A 21,108-nucleotide genomic window follows, 5' to 3' on the forward strand; every position below is an offset into this window, starting at 1 on the left:
GGCCGGCGGGGACGCGCCGCACGCATCGTCAACAGCACATAGAGATTGTATTTCCCCGACATCACCCCACGCTTCAATTTGCACCCCAGCGGCGCGAGAAATTTCAAAAGACTGCACAATGGAGAGAACTTCATCTAGAGTCGGATTCGCCAACTGAAGGGCACGTTGCCGAACTTCTTTGTCGGGCGCCGGCCGGATAATAGCATCCCGTACCATGGAATCGGCATAGGATTCTTTGTGAACGTCAGTAACAAATTGACACTTTCGACTGAGGCCATGAAGTTCAGCAGCCCAAGCGCGATAGGATTGATTTGGTTGTTTTTGACAACGATAAAAGGCAACACGAGAGGCCACCACATGCGTTTGCTTTTGAAAATAGACAGACAGAAGTGAGCACATTTCAGTGAAGGACAAAGACGCAGGATCCTTCAAAGGAGCCAACTGCGACAACAACCGATACATTTGAGGTGAAATCCAGGAAAGGAACAGAGACTTACATGGTTGTTCGTCCGTGACATGAAATGCCAAGAAGTGCTGTCGAAGACGTTTTTCATAATCAGACCAGTCTTCCGCCGTCTCGTCGTAAGGAGGTATAGCCAACTACGAGAAATGCCCCGCATTTGAAGCCGCGACGAAATCGCGAATCGCCGCTGTTAGAAGCGTTTGCCATTCAAGGAGATTTTGCAAGAGTTGCTCGACAGTAGCTGTGGAACCCTGTGAGTCAATGGTGAAAAGGAAAAATCCACTACCTCGTTGCCAATTGTTAGAACTTCAAGTTTAACACATATATTTCGGAACGACACAACAACACATACAAGTCACAGAGTAAGTTGACATGTGTACTCGTTAGCATTCGAATAAGTACTGAGTCCCAGTCTCGCGGCCCCTGCTCGGCTGGCCGCTTAGGTGGCGCAGCTGCTGCATGGCTGGCAGACAGCGCCGCACGTAGAGGACGCGCGTAATTGTGCGGCAGCACTTTGAATGATCGGCGAGTCACAAAGTCACAACAGTAATTTTTCTTTTCATCATTTAAAACTGATTCACGTATTGTTGTGGATTAAATTGTTCCAGTTGCCATTAACACATAAGTAGTTAACATGACATATTGTTGGGGTAAGCCTGTCATCGCCTAAATTTCTAACCCCAGACAAAAACTTCTAAAACCCTGGACATGTGGGTCAAATCAGATTATTTTCTGAGACACAAATAGTCTGCAGACAACAAGTTGGCCAATGGCCACAATATTGTGTGGGGAGCAAGAACATGAGAGGGGTAATGTTTTCTTGCTGGCGTTTCAGTGCCAACAACACCAGCAGATGCATGCCTCCATCCAACCAGCAGATATAAATTATACATGAGAGAATGATTTGTGAAAACTCATTATGGAGACATTCATATTCAGACATAGTACTAATTTGCAGTAAGGAAATTAAACATAAATGAAATCTGTTTTACACAGTTCAATGAATAGAAGGCAAATGACATTTAAGATACTCATTTGTCTGGCAAACGGAGTGGCGTCATAGTGTATGCAATTGCCTATTGCCGATGGCTTCTCACTGTCTCTATAAAGCAGTATCAAAAACATAGGGTGTTCCAAAATTGGCTTTATAGCATTGATCACATATATTTCAGAAATGAGGACAGGTAGAAAAGTGTGGTTTGTGACAGAGGGAAAGACAAGAAACTGACCTAATAAAAACATATTAAAAAGTGATTGTTCATTTATATATACACAAATCTACAGTGCAGCACCAAATAGTAAACATTTAAAACCAACAAAAAATTGATATTTAATGCCACGAGTACAAAAATTCGTATTTCAGTGACTAAATACATACATTTTGAATATGCTTTATTTTTAGAAATATGCTTTTATTCACATCTCCTTGAACAAAATACTTTGTCTCTAAAACAGTTGCCAGCCCTACTCATGGTTCATGTATAACCAAAAGGGCTGAAAAAGTTGTAAGTAAAATCACTCTCACACAGTGAGTGAGTGAAAACATTCACGTACCTGACATGGCTGCAGAGACTAGTTTCATTCAGTTGTATTTGACTGGAAAAACAGGCTGAACGAAAAAACAATTGACTGTCGAGTCGATTATTAAAAAAGAGTCAATTGACCCATCATTCCTCCCTAGTGTCTTTGGCATGGGTTCCTCTCCTTTTCCTCCTCCCCCCCCCCCATTCACCCCTTTCCCCCTTCCCTCCCTGCCTGCCATAGCCCTTTTGCCTATTTGCTAGGTAACCAGCTCGGTAGCCAATCCATGTGGTGGGGCTTTATATAGCCATTTGGCTGAGCCCTCTGAACCGACAGGGATCATACTGCTGGTACCTGTGCTTGAACACCTTGTGAAAGCCTAGGAGTGGTTGCTATCTCTTCGAGGCATCGCAAATTCTGGCCACAGCCATAATGCCATGCGGCTGTTGCTAACGCTGGGTGGTGCCCATTAGGCGAGCCTATGATTGGAGCGGGCGGTACCACTGTGGACATTTGGCACATGAAATGTATTGAACTCTCTGGCTGCTCTTCTGTGACTGTGACTCTTTGTAGGAATAGTTCCATCTCAGTTCTTGTTTCTGCCTTGCCGGCCTTTTCCCCTTGGCTACCCTCAGGGGAGGAGGGCTAGGACTGATGGGGAGACTTTTGCTGCTGCAAATACTTCCTTTCAGTGAAGCTGAGCCCTTAAAATGTGCCTCAGATATTTCATAACTGGCAGTGCTTTGAATAGTTTACTGTTCACAGCACCTTAAGATGATTGTGATGGCCTTTCACCGCACAACTGTCTTAGCAGTTCCATACTCTCAAACTCACTACGGCCATCTGCTAAGGCAGCAAGTTTCACCCCTCACACTGTACATGCATTCACAGTTGTTAATCTTGTTGTGTGACAGGACACTGCTATGGTCGCTGACTACCAGTGTGGAACAATAGACGCCCCTAGTGAGGCTTCCACCTACCAAGTTTCACCACTCTTTGTCTGCCCTTAGTTGCTGCTCCCTGCCTGCACTGCGAGGAAATGGCTACATGGCGACACACCTGGAGCTGGTGCTTTCATGATGCTGCAAGACACCTGTGCCATGCCGTCTTGATGTCTGGCACACAAATGGTGAGGATATAATGTTTTCATGTCACGCTCCCATACAGACTATAAATTTTGCTTTGTGTGTCTTAATGCAGGTACCGTAAGTGTGGATGTAATGCAATGAACACTGGGACAAGGCAATGATTTCTCCAACTCCACCATATCTACTGTGCTGCACCTGGTTACTGCACTCACATCTCTAGTGAGTGACTGAGGTACATTTTGAACATGAGGGTGTTTTTGTTACTCCAGCAACATGTGGACCTGTTCTTTCTGTGTTTGTAACTTCCGTTGTTACTCAGCAAAACAAAGGAACGTTCCTATACAGGTGATACAATGATGAACTCAGTCAACTTAATATTCTATTTCGGCACATTACTGGCTGCCTTGCCGCGTTAGGCAATGCTCTGACCCTAGCACATGTGCTACAGATGCTACTGTGCTTCACAACTCATTCATTAATATGGGTTTCACCACCTCTTGTGAAACCTAGTGACCAATGGCTACCACCACTGGCCCCCAATACACACCCCACCACATGCAGCTGCCGTGCCAGTGCTGCATGACATTATCGTCAAGCTGACCATGTGCCTTGTGGAACTCAAATGCTGCAATGCCGATGTGTGTGCACAACTGATGGCAATGGGATCACCAGCTTCCCAGCCCCTGATGCCAGATTCCATGTCACTGTGTGCACCAGCCCCAGCCTCCGCCACCACTGCTCCTACTGGTCTCTAAGTGTCACTGTCTGATTACCTATCACCACTCCATCTGGCTGTGCTTCATCTGCTGCCCTTCAACCTGCGAGACCTGCACCTATGGTTTCCTCAGTGGGTGCTATGTTTTCCAGCTGCAGTATCACTCAGGATGCCACTAAGTTCGCCATGGCGATCAGCCAGCTCAAGCTACATATTCGATGGACGTACGTGACATCATCTCATCGTCCCCAGCCACTGATTGCTACGAGACACTTCAGCACCACCTCATGATGTAACCCACCTCTTTTGGAATGCAGTGTGCCAGGTCCTCCTTTCCCTGAAGCAATGTGAGGACCTACAACCCTTTCTATTCCTGCGTCACCTCCAGAAACTGACAGAGCCAGACATTGTCTCTAATGGTTTTCTTTACAACCTCTGGCTGGCTCGCCTCTCAGCCCCAATACAGATAGAAGTGGCGTCACACACAAACCTCTACCTCACCACTGCTACCAGCCTCACCGACAGGGTACGTGAGATGCTGGCCTCCCTGTACATGGCTGCCATCACCATGTACCAAGCTCATTCCCACCCAGCATAGCCAACTGGCAGTCGCCCAGCCAGCCATCCCCCCAGGTGCTCACCCCTGCCACTCAACAAGTCACTAGTAATGTCACGGGGCCGATGCCTCCAGCCTACAGCAGTGTTCAACAGCTGGGAGTATACATCATGCTCACACGCCACAGCCCATGCAGCCACAGCTACTGGCGCAATGACTCCTACTGACACCACAGTTCTGGCCACCCTGCTGATGCCCCTCACAAAAGGACCGGCCTCTGCTGGTACCAGTAATACTTTGGCCCAGATACAATGAGCTGCAGAGAATCTTGCTCTTGGCACACAAACACCAATGACTGCCAGGATTAGGTGCACCTGGCTGCTGCTCAGTCTCCCAGCACCTGTTTGTCCACGACACTCGTTCTGCCATGCCATTCCTCATGGGCACAGGCTCCAAATTGTCTATCTTCCCACAGAGGCTTGTACGGAACTCTCAGCCATTCTCCTTATGGCAGCAAATAATTTCACCATCGCTTCATACAGAATTCATCATCACATCCTCATCTAGGCTTGCAAAGGGACTTGCTCTGGTCCTTCACCATTGCCGATGGTACTAACCCTATTACCACAGCAGACTTCAACAAACACTACCACCTGCTCCCTGACATTGCTGGTCAGCACCTCGTTGACAGCAACAATGGGAGATCAACAAGGTGCACCACTCATTTCGGTGTTCTCTTCGATGCAAAACAGGTGGCGTATTCTGGTCCATATACTGACTTCCAGGCGCAATTCCTGTCCAGCATGCCACGGGAGGTCTGCTATTCAACTGTACACTATGATACGACGCCTAGGCAATGCGTCTTCTGCCGCCCATGCCCCCAGGTGCCGCATAAACTGAAGATCACCAAGGGTGAGTTTGACGAGCTGCTTACCTCTGGGGTACTGCGTCCTAAAAGCCTGTGGGTATCTGCCCTTCCGCTCGCCAAGAAGAAGGGATCCATGCGCTGATTACTGGAGCTAAACACCTGCAGTATCCCAGACCAGTAACTGATGCCATTCCTATGCTGCTACAACAACATGCTGGCTGGAGCTAACAATCTTCAGTACAATAGACTTTGCCAAGGCTTTCACTCAGATTCCAGTTGCACCCAAGGACATCCAGAAGACAGCTATCATAATGCCATTTGGGCTCTAGGAGAGCACCTTTCTGACCTTTAACCTCCGTAATGCTGCACCAATGTGTCAGCGGGTCTTGGACATCACTCTGCAAGGCCTGTTGTGCTGTTTTGCGTACCTGGATGACTTACTCATTTTTTTCAGTGACACCACTGGAACGCCACAAGCAAGCCCACAGTATTTGATGAGGTTTCAGGATTGCAACCAGATCATGTTGACTTTTTGCCACAATGTTTCAGTTGGCAATCGTCCAGCCATCTTCAAGTAAGTGTCCATCACTGGAGACTGCAAGTTCCTGGCGTCGGCTTTATAGCAAAAATTGGTGGGGAAATGCATGCATATTGGCGTCCTCTATCGAAATCCATGCACTCTGCAAATACTGTTCTATCTGTGATGCGCAGGTTCATGCGTAAAGGTGAAAACTAAAGGTCTGCCCTCTGTCGGAATGCGTGCTCGCATCGCTAAAAACCAGATGTCAGATGTCATCAAATGTGACATTATGAATAAACTGTCTTCTATCAGAAGAAATTGGAGGGGTCACTGGGTCCCAAGCCTTGTCCAGTTGAAAATTGCCTTCACAATTTATAAGACTTTTGTGCTAGGCGTATTTCCAGATTCTTTAATTACTGAATCCCAAAAAGTTATCGCTGGTCAGTCTGCTCAAAATATTCATTGTTAAATATAAAGTAGGTTGACGAAAAGACACGATGAAAAAGTGCTGTGATATCGGCTGCAAACTTATTACTGATGAGCGACAAAGAGACCTTAAGAGGAACCTTAGTCAAAACCTACTTTTTATTTTATTTAACAATGAATATTTTGAGCAGACTGACGGTGATGCCTTGGGCAGTCTTTTCTTGCCTTTGGTAGCAATCATTTTCATGGAAGACTCGAGGAAAGGACATAAACTGAGAGTCTTCTGGCAATATGTGGGCGACACATTTGTAGTGTGGCCCTATGATGGAGGAGGACTGTCATGTTTCTTGCAGCAACTGAATGCAATCCACAAGAACATCAAGTTTATGCTGGAAATAGGGAAGGATGGTTGTCTGCCACTTGTGGACATCTTTGTTACTAGTAGAGTGGATGGGTCACTAGGGCATCCTGTCTACTGTAAGCCCACACATACAGACCTTTACCTGCAAGCGTCGAGTTGCCACCTCCCTACAAAAACTACCAGCAACCTTAGAGCATTGGTGCACCAGGCTCATGTTGTTTCTGATGGAGACAGCCTTATGAAGGAGCTAGAACATCTACAGTCGGTGTTCAGAGGTAATGATTAAACTCCACTTCAGATTAGCACAGAAGGAAGAAACGTGACCACCCACAACATCAAGGAGATAAGAAGCTGTTCAGGTCCAGGGCTTTCCTTCCATATGTTGGCAACCTTTCACCTAAGGTAGGCAGGATGCTAAGGAAACATCAAGTTAAAGCAGTCTTCCAACCAGTGGCAAAGATTAGTGCCCTTATCGGTTTGGTAAAAGATGATGTGGGTCTGCAGAAGTCTGAGATCTACTAAATTCCTTGTAAGTGTGGCAAAGCTTACATCGGTCAGATGGCAAACACAGCACATGAAAGGTGCATTGAACATGAGCACCACACTCACCTTTCACAGCCCAGTAAATCAGCTGTAGCTGAACATTGTATTACAACAAGACACGCTATGGATTTTTCTGCCACAAAAATCTTGGCCCCAGCGACAACTTTTTGGGATCCAGTAATTAAAGAATCTGTGGAAATATGCCTAGCACAAAATATTATAAATCGTGATGGCAGTTTCCAACTGTATAAGGCTTGGGACCCAGTGATCTCTCTAATTTCTTCTGAGAGAAGACAGTTTATTCATAGTGACATGTCTGACGTCTGGTTTTTAGTGACACAAGCACACATTCCGACAGAGGGTGGACATGTGGTTTTCACCTTTATGCATGCACCTGTGCACCACAGATAGAACAGTATTAGCAGAGGGCGTGGATTTCGATAGAGGACGCTCCTGTGAGGGCCACTAATGTGCACGCATTTCTGTGCCAATTTTTGCTATAAAACTGACACCAGGAACTTGCAGTCTCCAGTGACAGACACTCATCTGAAGATGGCTGGATGATTGCCAGCCAAAATATTGTGGCAAGAAGTTAACATGATCCAGCTGCAATCCCAAAACCTCATCGAACATTCAGTACACTGGGAAAACTTCAAGAATCACATGACCACAGTATTTTTTAAAGTACCCAGGACGCTGGAATGACAAAATGCATGCTCGGTGCCAGCAAGGTGGAGTTCATGGGCCACACCATTTCTGCTGCTAGCTTACATCCCTTACCCAGCAAAGTACAAGCCATACTAGATTTCCCATGATGAAAGACATTCAAGGACCTCTGTTATTTCCTCAGTATGTTAAACTTTTTCCACCATCATCTAAGGAATGGCACTGACACATAGGAGCCACTCACCGGCGCCCTTCGCAGTGGCAAAACAATGGGGAACAAGCCTACGTAATGGGCACCACAAATGGAAGACAACTTCTTGACTGCCAAACACAACTTAGCAGATACCACCCTGCTCAACCACCCCACCCCACTGCGCCCTTGTCATGGTCAATGCCTGCCTGTCAGCCATCCTGCAGCAGCGCGTGAGTGACACCCGGCAGCTGCTCGCAGCTCACTTCCTTCTCCAGCAAGCTCCCCCCCCCCCCCCTCCCCCTCTGAGGCAATGGAGTGCATATGGCAGAGAGCTTCTCACTGTCTATGAGGCTGTCAAATACTTTCAGCCATCACTGGAGGCCTTTCACTCCATGGTCTTCACTGACCACAAACCCATAATGTTTGCCCTTACAGGAGACATTGATCAGTGCTCCCCATGTCAATTTCGGCAGCTGTCATTCATCTCACAATATATGACTGAAATCCATCATATTTCCAGAATTGACAATGTCATTGACGACTGTCTCAGTCACACGTGTGCCAATTCTTTTTCATTGGACTATGAGGCACTTAACACTGCCCAGGGGCATGACACACAACTCACCTGACTCTGCCAGGATGCCGCCTCTGGTCTCTGCCTTCGATGCACACTGGCTCTGACAGAAGTCACTGGTGCGATGTACACACTCTCCCATGCCCCTTCCTACATGCTGACTTCCGCAAGGCTGCATTCAGTTTATTACACAACCTGGTGCACCCTGGTGTGTGCGTGTCTGCCCCTCTAGTAATGCAGTGCTTTGTGTGGGCAGGTATTCAGAGGGTGTGGGCAGGCGTTCAGAGGGACTGCAGGACCTGGGCCCGCACCTGCCTTGCCTGTCAGTGAGCCGAGGTAGGCCACCATATAAACACCCCCTTCACGGCTTTCTCAGACATCAGGCATGGCTTCACCCACGTTCACATGGACATCATCCGCTGCCTACCTTCATCTATGGCTGCCACTACCTTCTTACCATTGTGGACAGGTTCACCTTCTGGTCTGAGACAACATCAATAACCGACATTACTGCCACCACAGTAGCAGCCCTCTTTGTCTCCATGTGGATTGCCAGTTTTGGCAGCTCAAGCTACATCACTACAGACAATGGGTGCCAAATTACATCTGCCTTTTCCGTGTGCTGACAGGTCTGTACAGAGGTGACCTGCACCTGACATGGAGCTGCCACTCAACTGCCAACAGCATAATGGAACAGCTACATTGCATCTTGAAGGCTGCCTTCACCTGCCATCACAACAGGAGGACAGCTGCACTGCAGCTGGCACTTCTTGGTCTCCGTGTCACTCACAAGGATGACCTTGAGACAACGGCCACCAATCTTGTTTATGGCCAGCTAGTCACTATCCAGGCAACTATCTGGAGTCTGCTGACCTGCCTGAAGATGATATCATCCCTGAGTTGCAAGACTGCATGGCCTGCCTGCTACTCACTCCTCCCCAGTGTCACAGCAAATGCAAACATTCATTCACAGTGAAACTGTGTCGTGCACCGTTATGCTCTGCATCAGTACTCATCAGCCCCACCCCCGGCTCCAACCTCAATACTGTGGCCCACATAGGGTTCTAAAACAGGACTACAAAATGTTCACCTTGCAGCTGCAGGGCACACTGACCAACATTTTGACTGATAGGCTGAAGCCTGCCTATACGCTGCCTGACCCCATGCCACCCAGTTTGACTACCATCCACATCAACAAGCCGCAGATGCACGCCACCACCGATGATGCCAGGCCCTCCAACAACCCAATCGCCCCTGCCACCCAAGGCCACGGGATGCCTGCCCACAACATTACATCTGAAAACACTGCAGGAAACCCACTGTGCTACACAGCAATGCATCCAACCCATGGGCTGTCACCAACACAAATGCACAGGATGCTCATGTTCCTGCTTCTCTAACTCTCCTGCAGCCTCTGAATGACCCAACTATTTTCCCTCCACCATCGTTAATTGCTGGGTAGGGCCCCAATGCTTCCGCAACAGCGTTATTTCATGCTCTTCCAGTGCCACGTTCCTGTCCTACCACCACCTGTCCTGACATGGGAGGCACAAGTGACTTTCGCTTGCAGTGTCCAGTGCATATGCTTTCAAGTGTAAAATGTGGTCATCCGGTCAACAGCACCTTGCAGCCAGCCAGAAAGGCTGCTGTGCCCTCCTTCCGCAGCCCTGCGCTGGCAACCTCACCCAGTGCCTGCGCACATCTGCACCCTCAGCACCGAACACAGGCTCAGACCTTCCTCATGCAATGCCCCCACCCTGCGTGCAACTGCACACTGTGTCACAGTGGACCGGCACTACTGACAGCGAGCCGCCTTGCCCTCCATATGCCCGCTGCCTTGATGTGCAGTGCCCTCCTGTGCCATAGAGCACACAAGCACATTTCAACTCAAACTGGCCACCCTGCCGGCATAACCCAACCTTCCACCAGTATCAGCCTTCGTCATTACCACCTCCCTCACTCAGCACCACAGCTCCACTCTCTTTGGGGGGTAAGGGGGTTGCGGGAACTGTGTGGTGACCATTCACTGCACAGCTGTCTTAGCAGTTCCGTACACTCAAAACTCGATACGGCTGTCTGCTAAGGCAGCGAGTTTCATCCTTCACACAGTATTTATGTTCACAGTTGTCGATCTTGCCATGGGACAGGACACTTCACCACTACAGTTGCTGGAACAACACATGCCCCTAGTGAGGCTTCCACTGACAGAGTTTCACCAGTTTTCATCTGTCCCTCATTGTCCACTTTGGTTGCTGCTCCACGCCTGCGCCGTGGGGAACTGGTCACATGGCAACACTCCAAACGCTGGTGCTTCTGCGACACATCATCGTTATGCCTGGCATGCAATTGCTGAGGATATTATGTTTTTGTGTCATGCTTCTGTGCAGATAATAAATTTTGCTTCGTGTGTCTTAGTCTGTGTATCATAAGTGCGGATATCACGTGGTGAATACAGGTACGAGGCAATAATATCTGTGAATCCACTATTTCTACCAAGCCATGCCCAACTAGTGCATTTGCATCTCGAGTGAGTGACTGATGTACATTTTGAACCTGAGGCCGTTTGTGTTATTCCAGCCATGTGTTGACCGATCCTTTATGTGTAACTTATCTCAATAAAGTAAGGAAAATTCCTACTGGGTCCTTACCAGATAGGGTTAATGGAGTACACACCTATAAAGTATTTTTGTATTATCAGGAAATAGGGGAGAGTGTGTCACAAACATGACATGGGATGGGCATCACTAAAACAAAGGTGGTTTTCGATGCAGTGGGATCTTCTCATAAAATTTCCATCACCAGCTTTCTCCTCAGAGTGCAAAAATATTTTGTTAGTACAGACCTACATAAGAAAAAATGATCATCGTAATAAAATAAGGCAAATCAGAGCTTACACGGAATGATATAGGTGCTTGTTTTCTCCCAAATGCCGTTCGAGAGTGGAATATGAGAGAATTATTGTTAATGTGATTTGCTGAACTTTCTACCTAGGCACTTAAATGTGATTTGCAGAGTATCCATGTAGCTGTAGACTTTATGATAAGCAGGAGATGTTCTTCAGGTTTTCTGGGCGCAGGCAAAACTGAAGCTGTACAGATGAAGCTGTGATAATATTAGCCTTTGTTTCTCAGTGTATTTTGCAGCTTATTTTTTGCAGTTCAGATGCAAAAAATTTGCTAAATATATCCTCAGGTAGTGTTACTGGAACTATACACAGTGCTCTTGTCATAAGGTAATGTCCCTCAGGGTTCATCGAGCAGAGATTCTTTGTCTTGTTTCTGCCTCCTTTTGAGGATGTATCTGGTAACAAAACATATTGTTCAGGCTTAACATAAATGCTTATTTTTATCCTACTAAAACAATACTGTAAGGATGAGCGGACAAATATAGCAGAAAATTTTAATGCACTGTGGCAGTTTCCCTATTGTTTGGGGACCTTAGATGGCAAACATGTCAAATTCATGAGTCTGCAGAACAACAGATCAATGTATTACAACTACAAGAGAATGAACAGCAATTTTATTGCTGATACACACAACAGATTTCTGTACACTGATATATGCTGTAATGGTAGAATTGGAGATACAGGTGTATTTAGGAGGAGGAACTTGGCACACGTTGTGAATAATGCTGAATGGCACTTTCCTCTAAGAAAAACAACATAAAACTACCTCATATCATAATTGGTGTGACATCTAATAGTAAAATTTCTGATCACACATTAAACTGGACTCAAACACGCATTTGGGTTGTTAGCAAATACATTCAGCAGAGTTCTGTTAACAACAATAAATTTAGGAGAATTGTCGAGAAGGTAGTTTTAGCAACATGCATTATACATCATTTTCTTCTCAAAAACTCCATGCATTATTTCAATGTATTGGAGAGCTGTATCTGTAATTAACTAAGGGAATGTGAAGATACTATACTGCAAATAGATACAATGCTGGCAATGCAAAACATACATTCACAGCACACTGCAATCAAATTGGCAGCAGAAGCTAGCAAGATGTTATCTTTGTTTCCTATACTGTGATATGTAGTATATCTCATCTTCTCCAGTAGCACTTACAGAACTTTCTTCAACTGTTGTAACAAAAATACCTAATTTCATTAAATGAAAATAAATAGCAGTTTTCCACAGCAAATAATAGTGTATTCATAAATTTCACCTTGGATGTATATTACACATACTGCTCTTATCCGTCAAGCAGTGCCCAGAAAATGAAGTCCATTAAAAACCAAACTTTTGATGTGTAAACTGTCTCACCTTCACTGACAGTACAACTACTCTTTGAGGTCTCAGTGCCATGTTTTCATGGCATTAGTATGAATGCAGACTTTTTATTTTCTTTTTGATTTTCTGCCCTGTAGTCTGTGGCCTATATTCTTAATATGTAGCATATTTTATTTAGTGCTATTTTCTGTTTGTCTCTGCTATGGAATCTTCACTAGAGATACCATAAAGATGCAGTTTTCATTAATATTGTTCTATTAAAATGCTCCTATATTCTTTGCACCACCACTTGTTGCATATTCTGCTTGTAATAATTTTGATGGCCTGGTGTAGAAGCTGTAGGGTGCAAAGATGCAGACTCTCTTCTCAGCTTGAAAGCACATGGGTAAATGAAAGCTTTGAATTCAATCAGCAAAACCGGTGCAATATCAGAAGTGCTCTCAAGGATAGACACCTGCCTTTTGTTCCATGTAACACTAAGAAGCAGTGGCGGGAAAGAGTCTACTCAGTATGTGTAACTCTAAAAACTCATGTACATGTCAAGGAATGTATAAATGGAAAGTAGGGTACTGTCTGGAAAATTATGGAACCACCATCTAAGTCCCCTTGTTTGGAGCCATCATAAAATTGATCATTTAAAATACAAAGATGTGTGTGCTTATAGCGAAAATTTGTTATATTTATCTTGTTGCTAGCAAGTTAATTTAAAATTCATCCTGTGTCTCTGTATTTGTCGAAGTGACTGTTTGCTCCAACACACTAAAAGAACCTTGATATCTCCGATGCTGTTCTCTGCCAAAAGCTGTTTCAGTCGAATCCTTAATGGCTTTGTGGCTTCAGGGTGCTTCAAAAATATTCACTCTGCTGAAGGCTGAAGTGTAATCTACCATTTTGGCCATAGTATACATACCAACAAATAATGATCACCAAACGTGCAATTAATTTTCATTACTTGGTTTAGTAACTTTGGACACACAAAGTGTGGAAATTTTGTACTATCTGTGCCTGGAACAGAGTGTGGATGGATGCAGCATTTCTGCAAGATGGCCAGCAGATTGGTCATGTTTTGCAGCACCTGCTGGTTTGGCAGTTACTCCATGCAGCTGTACCCTTGCTTTTGAGGCACGCTGTGCTAAACGGAATAGAGCACACTATGACAATGTACTATGTCATGGGAGAAAGAGAAGGAAGTCTGGTCTGAAGTCTGATGGAGAGTCGACTCTGAACTGTCTATTAATTTGTATTACTTGATGTAATAACCAAACCATAATGCCAAACAGTTACTGTATACAATTTTTAACATAGTATGAGCTGGAAAAATATGCATATGTCTTGAAAGGGTGACTCCTTTCATTTGGTAGGTTATTAGAAGCATGATTCCATTTCCAGAACAGGCCAAACTGTACGAGAAATGAAATCCTCCCAAAGGAAGAAAGGAGAGGGAAGATAAACTCCAGACAAGCACGTCAGTAATTTCGGATTGTAAACATCAGCATCAGAATTAATACATGAAATCCACCTCCAAGCACCAATTCAATAAAGCAGGGAACATTCCAAGGGTGACTAATGATGGTAGACACTGGAGATTCTTTCACTGACTTTGCTTTAAAGGCATTTTATATGGTCAAATATTGTCATTGGATAGAAAATGATGAGCCACTAGTATCAACGCTGACACTAGGGACAGGATTTGTTCAATAAATCCCTGTTGGCAGTCTGATGCCCTCAGCACGTTCTGTGTGCACTATCTTTAGGTACCAAGGTTGGATTGAACCTTAAGTAACATAGATATATTCTGGATGGGACCAGATGAATAAAAACTATAAAACTGTTGTAGGCTGGATCTGTCTGCACCAGATGTTATTCCACTGACACTTTACAAACTTACTTTGAGGTCTCACAAAACAAGGTATTCATGTGAGCCTTCAATCAAATATCAGACAAGGGAACCTAGATGACTGATTTAAATGGAGACTGGTGTGATTAAAACCCTCTTATGACTCACTAAAAATGCAATACATACTATTAAAATGAACACACATTGTCTTACCTACTACTGAAAAAATCCATCTTTTGTGCGCAGTTCTCTAGCCTCTGAATTGTCAACTGTAATTGGCGAGTTGTTGATGCAAGATGAGGAGGAGCAGTAAACCATAGAATTGTCAACAAACAAATAAATTTTCAATGGACTCTTTACTATGTCATTTGTAGCAATGGCAAAGTGTGTGACTTTTTAAAGGCTCCCTTGATAGATGCTACTCTTCTATATAAAACTGCTTAAGAATGCCTCCTACACAGTAATGGAATGACTGCTCTGCAGGGAAAGAGTTCACATTAGATTGGCTACTTTCACAGAAGACCCATTTATGAAGCTAGTTATTAAAAGGAACTGGTAATACTTGTAGCATAAGTGATCCAGAAATTAAATGACAACCACCAGCTTAATTTATAGTTATTTGATTACTGTTCTGTAAAACATTGCACCAGGCACAATGTAACCCAGCTATGAACACTGTTTTGAGAGGAAACACTGTTTCAAAATGATAGTTGAAGATGTCAGAGAACTTTCCAACTTTTTGCTAGTGCCATGCATCTGAGAAACTTCCTCCCATCTTTCTCTTCATAACTGATTGAATGTTTGTTCATTCTGTGCACTGCAGTCATGGTTCTTTTATGGTTTTGGCTTGGTAGTAAATAGCCTGAGATAGTTACCACTTGGGCTTCACTATCACTAAAATTTGTATTTGCACAATTTATAATACAGTTCGTGTTCACAAATATTTGGTCCAGAGTAGTGGCAGAAGTTTTTGAGGTTCTTGTTGAGATGGCTGTTGTTTGTTTTAAACTGAAAGTATCTGTTAGCTTGAGCAATATGCTTTTCTAGTGCTTGTTGTCAGAAAGTCAAATTGCTCATCTATACATTACTTTTATTATAAAATTGATATATACAAGGAGTGACATAAATTATCGTGGAGTAATTCTGCCTACACTTTTTTTATGGTGGTACACAATATTACCAAAAAACCTTACACAGATAATACCACACCTGGAATGCTACTGGTTCAACAGCTTCCATATCCTCAACTCGTTCATTCTTCACTGCTATAAATTCAAATCCCTGAAAGCCAAATATTTATTAAATCCCAAATAAATAGGTAATATGATAATGCATGCTTAATTTGTTAAATTTTCCTACAAATCTTTTTTATATATATTTCCAAGAAAATGAATGCAAGTGTGTCATCAGTGTTCGTGTAACAATTATTACAGAATTCAGGACTAAGAATGACAAGAATTAAAAGTTATTTGTGATAAATATTTATGTATGATAAGTATTTTTTTATCTTCCATTATAAGAAATCACATACAAGGAATCCACTGGTTGCCACATGTAATCATTAGTGAAATATATCCATTTATTTGTGCATCTTGAGGGTTCTTTTCATTATACCTTATGAAGACATGGAATATATTTGCTTATTTATAAGAACACAGTATGTTTGGCTGTTATGAGACAGTGCACTCTCCCCTCTGAAATTTTGCTTGAAGTCAGAGTTTGACTTGTAGCATAGCCCAATATCTACATTAACATTGTATTTAGGCTAATTCATTATAAAATATAAAGTTACAAGGTAAACTCACAAAAAATGTATTTCACAATTGACAAATTTCTGATGTATATTTTGGCACATGTTATGTCCATATATTATAATATAACTTACTAAAAATGCATATGAATGTGTTACTACAAATTGACAACTTACAGAAATATTATGAATTCATATTCAAGTTCAGTCTAAGTTTAAATGTACATGTTAATCTCCCAACCCTGTCACACACAGATAATATTAGTTCTAATATCCTGTGTCTTATCCTGTACTACCCACATAAATAGCGAGCGATCTACCCGATGGGAGGCCCTCATCACACGCCATTATTATTATTATTATTATTATTATTATTATTATTATACATACTTGTAAATTTTGTCTATGTGCATTCTGAGCTATTTATTTTTGTTGTATTACGATGACAAATGCTATATCACTGTAAGATGATTCCCGCTAAAAAAATATATAAATAAAAGCGTCTATCACTTGAAATGCATTCAATCTGTTTTAAAATTGCATCCTCGACGAACATGGACTCTAGTTAAAATAATTACGGCTGTATAAACTGCTCATTTCCCTGACAGATTAAGGTGAAACTGCGAAATGAGATCAATTTTAGTTCTTCTTCATGTATATTTATATTTTGTGAACAACTGTAGTGTGGCAAAATGTGTAGTATACATATGTAATTAATCGCAAACCTATTCCACCCACCAGTGGCATGCAGGAAACAACTTTATCTTTGGTTCCATATGTGCTTACTTTCCGCTGATTCTATCCTTGTTCTCATTGAAAAATATGTATGTGGGAAGTCTTAATGATCTTTACCTTCTACCATGGCATTGGTATTATGCTTATGAACATTACTTCATAAATGAATAAAAGTATTAGGGGTATGTTGCTTAACCCTGCACTGCTATTGGTGGGTCTCACGGACCCTGACTTGTGTGAGCGATTCGTTTTCATTACGTTCACAACATTGCACATAAGCAGCATTACTTGTAGCTTCGTACCTTACACAGCAGTGCCATTTGCTCGTCAAGTGATGATGGAAATCCACTGTCTAGGAGTGCCAGTAGTGTGTTCGAGTTCGCCAGACCAACCATAGAAAGTAGGTAAGTACTTGTTGGGGCTATAGGACCCAGAGTAGCAATGCTGGTATTGTTAGTCCCAACACAAATACGTTTGTAGCACACATTCAAATTGCTGAATCAGCCTATTTCTTTTGGACAAGGACCATAATGGATGTAATAGGAGATCTGTGTAACAATGCACTGGAAAATGAAATTATTAGTGACAAAGCAGGTGACGAAGGAGGAGACATGGATGTCGAACTAGATAGTGAACACGATACGGAAAGCAACAAAAGTGAGCATGACAGTGATAGATACTGCAATAAGAAATATTTTGTTGGTAAGGGCAAGTGTATTAAATGGATGAAAGACATGTCTACTACTCATATGAGAACAAGGTCACATAATAGTGTCTCCCATATTCCTGGTGTGAGCGGAATGGCAAAGAATAAAAGGACAGATTTAGAAATATGGTGGCTGTTTTTCATGGATGAAATAATAGAAGAAGTAGTGATACATACTAACCAACGTATCGAATCCACTAAGTTGAGATACTCTTTGGCTCAGACCTTCAGTCATGGGACAGATAAAGGTGAAATTGGAGCATTTCTTGGTCTGTTGTATTTGGGTGGAATCTACAAGGTTGATAGGATTAATTTAGAAGAACTCTGGGACAGAGATGGAACAGGATTGTAATTATTCTACTCTACAATGACCCTACAGACACTCAGGTTTCTGGCACAGTGTCTGAGAATTGACCATAAGTTAACGAGGTCCGACGGGCAAAAAGAGGATAAAATGGCTCCTATATGAAATATATTGTTCACCAAAAACTGCATAGCACTCTATTCTCTTGGAGAATATGTCACTGTAGATGAAATGCTTGTCAAATTTTGAGGACGATGTAGTTTTCACAACAATGTACATTCCTTCCAAACCTGTCAAATATGGAATAAAAGTGTTCAATTTAGCTGATACAAAAACAGCGTGCATGTCAAATTTGGAAGTTTATTTAGGTGAGCAGGCAGATGGACCATAAAAAGTGAGTAATTGTGCAGCTGATGTCAAAAGGTTGTGTAATCATATTCCCAAAACATCTTGGAATATAATTTTGGATAACTGGTTTACAAGCTATCATCTGGCCCTGTCGCTTCTGAAAGGCCATAAATTAACATTTTTGGGAACAGTAAGGAAGAACAAGACGGAAATTCCCCCAGAATTCATGAACACATGAGGTAGAAATGCTTTTACAAATATCTTTGATTTTCAGCATATGTGCACATCAGTGAGTTATGTGCCAAAGAAAAACAGGTGCCTACTTCCAATGAGTACTATGCACCATGACAACAAAAAGATGCAACAACTGGGGAAGAAATGAAGCCAGAGATGATAACTCTGCTTAATGCTACTAAGGGTGGGGTAGTTTAGTAGATCAGATGTGTGCCACCTATGATGTAGCAAGAACAACTAGTTATTCTTATTCTTTTGCTTACTGAATGTAGCAGGCATGAATAGTCTTGTCATCTTCGGAGATAACAACCAGGGGGAGACTACGAGGAGAGACTTTCTGAAATCGCTTGGGTAGGCTCCTGTCGGAGGCCAATCACTACACAGGGCCGGCAGTAAGCATATCAACCGACCTCTCAAAAGATCTGTCACGGAGTCGAACAGCAAGACGATGGGATTATGAACCTGAGTATGGTGCCTAAGAGAGGGCAGTGCTATGAGTGTGAAGATAGCAAAACGCGATATATTTGTTGCAAATGCTCTAAGTTTGTGCCTCTAAGAAAACACTCAAGTTTAATTTGTAAAGACTGCATGTAGTGGCCTGGTGTGGTAAAACGACATGTGGAAACAGTACGTTCGAAAGACATTGTGGAGACTCTCCGTTTACTTACAACGTTTCCGATTTCTACTCATCTGTTCATACGTGAGTTTGATTTTCGCAGCTTTCATTGTTCTACTTTGTGTGCTATGACACACGACAGTCACATTCTGTAACCATTTTTGTCCTGTACGGTATGTAAATGTTAGAACCGCTGTCTTAATTTCCTTACGTAGTAGTAAAGAACAACAATTTACTCGAATCCAAAGCTAAACGTGTTTGTTTACTTCATCTAGGCAACATACGTGAATGTGAAGCTTTTTTGTGCTCACTATCTTTATCAAATAAGACTGCTACGCAGGTCGGGTCTGTGAGACCCCTCGTAACAGCGGTGGTACAAATTAACACAGTCGCAACGCAGTGTTAAATGCTTGGTTACAGAAACAAGAGAATGCACGCTATCTACTATCTTTATTGCACATGTATGGGAAATACTGTTCCACATTACATTGATTACCGAAGATACAAATAATTATACATATTTCAACCGCGTTCATGTACAACGAGAAACTCCTCACCTCCATCTTCACTGAGTCAGTTACTTCCATTTCCTGCTACCCTTTCTCCCTCACTGACAGGATGTTTACTGTAAACAAACTAGCACTGTTTGTCCCCGAGTCCATGACAGGGAAGCTTTACATGTTTACAAATTATGACAGCTACAGCGACAGTCGACACTCGACACTAGCCTGCGCAAGGAAGTTAGAAGAATAATACGGAGATACCAGTGAGCTTACTGAGAAATACACGCACCCCCATACTCAACAATTTGTCTGCGCAAGTATTTGTGCAAATAACTATACATGCAATGGATCGCCACAAATGTAGTACGTTCACACGTCAAAAGTTCCAATCTACTGCTCCCCTGCTATCTGTCGGTGTAGAAAAGTAATTCCTGTGGCAATTGATGACACTCTCGTACAGTAACATCGAAGTTTATTTCATTTCTTAAGAAATTGAGGAACTTATATTACGGTTTGTATTTGCAAGTTGTGTTGCAAAAAAAAAAAAAAAAAAACAAAAAGAAAACAAAATACCGGAAACAGAGAGACAAATCTCAACGGTCTACATAGTGGCTACATATGCAAAGGCAGCTTTCGCAAATAAATTTAGTTCACGAGTAATGTAATTATTTAAGGACAATTCAGGAACGTGTAATTATCTTTCGACGCCCATAACCCCTAGTATAATATAGAAAAGGCTTGCCTAAGGAGAGCAGTTTCCCCAAATGAGCGGCTGACGGTGACGTTAAGATTCCAGACAACAGTAACTACAATAATCTATAATTTGCTACTATAATTTTGAAACAAGCGTTGAGTGAAATCATACCCCGCACACCTGCGCCATTTACGCTGTCCTGAAGCGTGATTTCAGGGAGGCAAGTTAAGTACTGTACCTCAATTCTGACAAGTAATTGGTCGTATTTTTACAGTTCTAGAAGCGTTTGAGAAACAGTATATTCTTAGAAGTTAGATAGGGTCCGTTGCCAATGAGCTGTGGTTCAGTTTATTTCTGAGTCGATATTTTCAGTTCCCTGCCTGAAGTCTACCTGCCACTTTTACACCAGGCTGTAAAATTCCAGGCTGAACTCTGGACAGGGATTCATTGCAAATCCAGGAAATTACATTCTGAATTTTGTAAAGAGATTCGTAGTTGATCTGAAAAGTTTTACTTGTAGTATTGTGGAAGTGAATCACTCTTGTTATGAACCACATATTATATTACGAAGCAAAATCAGTGAATAATAGCTGTGTACCTGAAGGCTCTTTTATCAGATCTCCCAATATCAGCTTAACACAATATTCTGA

At 42.9% G+C, this 21,108-nt stretch overlaps 1 protein-coding gene across 2 annotated transcripts in view; it reads right to left on the reverse strand.

The window, feature by feature from the left end:
* LOC126100929 (putative zinc finger protein 66) overlaps nucleotides 1-19,973 on the reverse strand; it is a 172,561-nt gene extending 152,588 nt beyond the window's left edge. The window contains exons 1-2 of one of the 2 annotated variants that reach the window (XM_049911594.1): nucleotides 19,819-19,973; nucleotides 15,778-15,849 (exon numbers count right to left, since the gene is read on the reverse strand). In XM_049911594.1, the coding sequence (XP_049767551.1) occupies nucleotides 15,778-15,849; nucleotides 19,819-19,848 (102 nt within the window). In that variant the 5' untranslated portion in view covers nucleotides 19,849-19,973. Of the gene's footprint in view, nucleotides 1-15,777; nucleotides 15,850-19,818 lie in introns of those variants that run through there. The other variant, XM_049911596.1, reaches the window with a different exon arrangement.
* Nucleotides 19,974-21,108: the final 1,135 nt, after the last annotated feature.

This window comes from Schistocerca cancellata, chromosome 9, assembly GCF_023864275.1.
Source record: "Schistocerca cancellata isolate TAMUIC-IGC-003103 chromosome 9, iqSchCanc2.1, whole genome shotgun sequence".
NCBI classification, from domain to species: domain Eukaryota; kingdom Metazoa; phylum Arthropoda; class Insecta; order Orthoptera; family Acrididae; genus Schistocerca; species Schistocerca cancellata.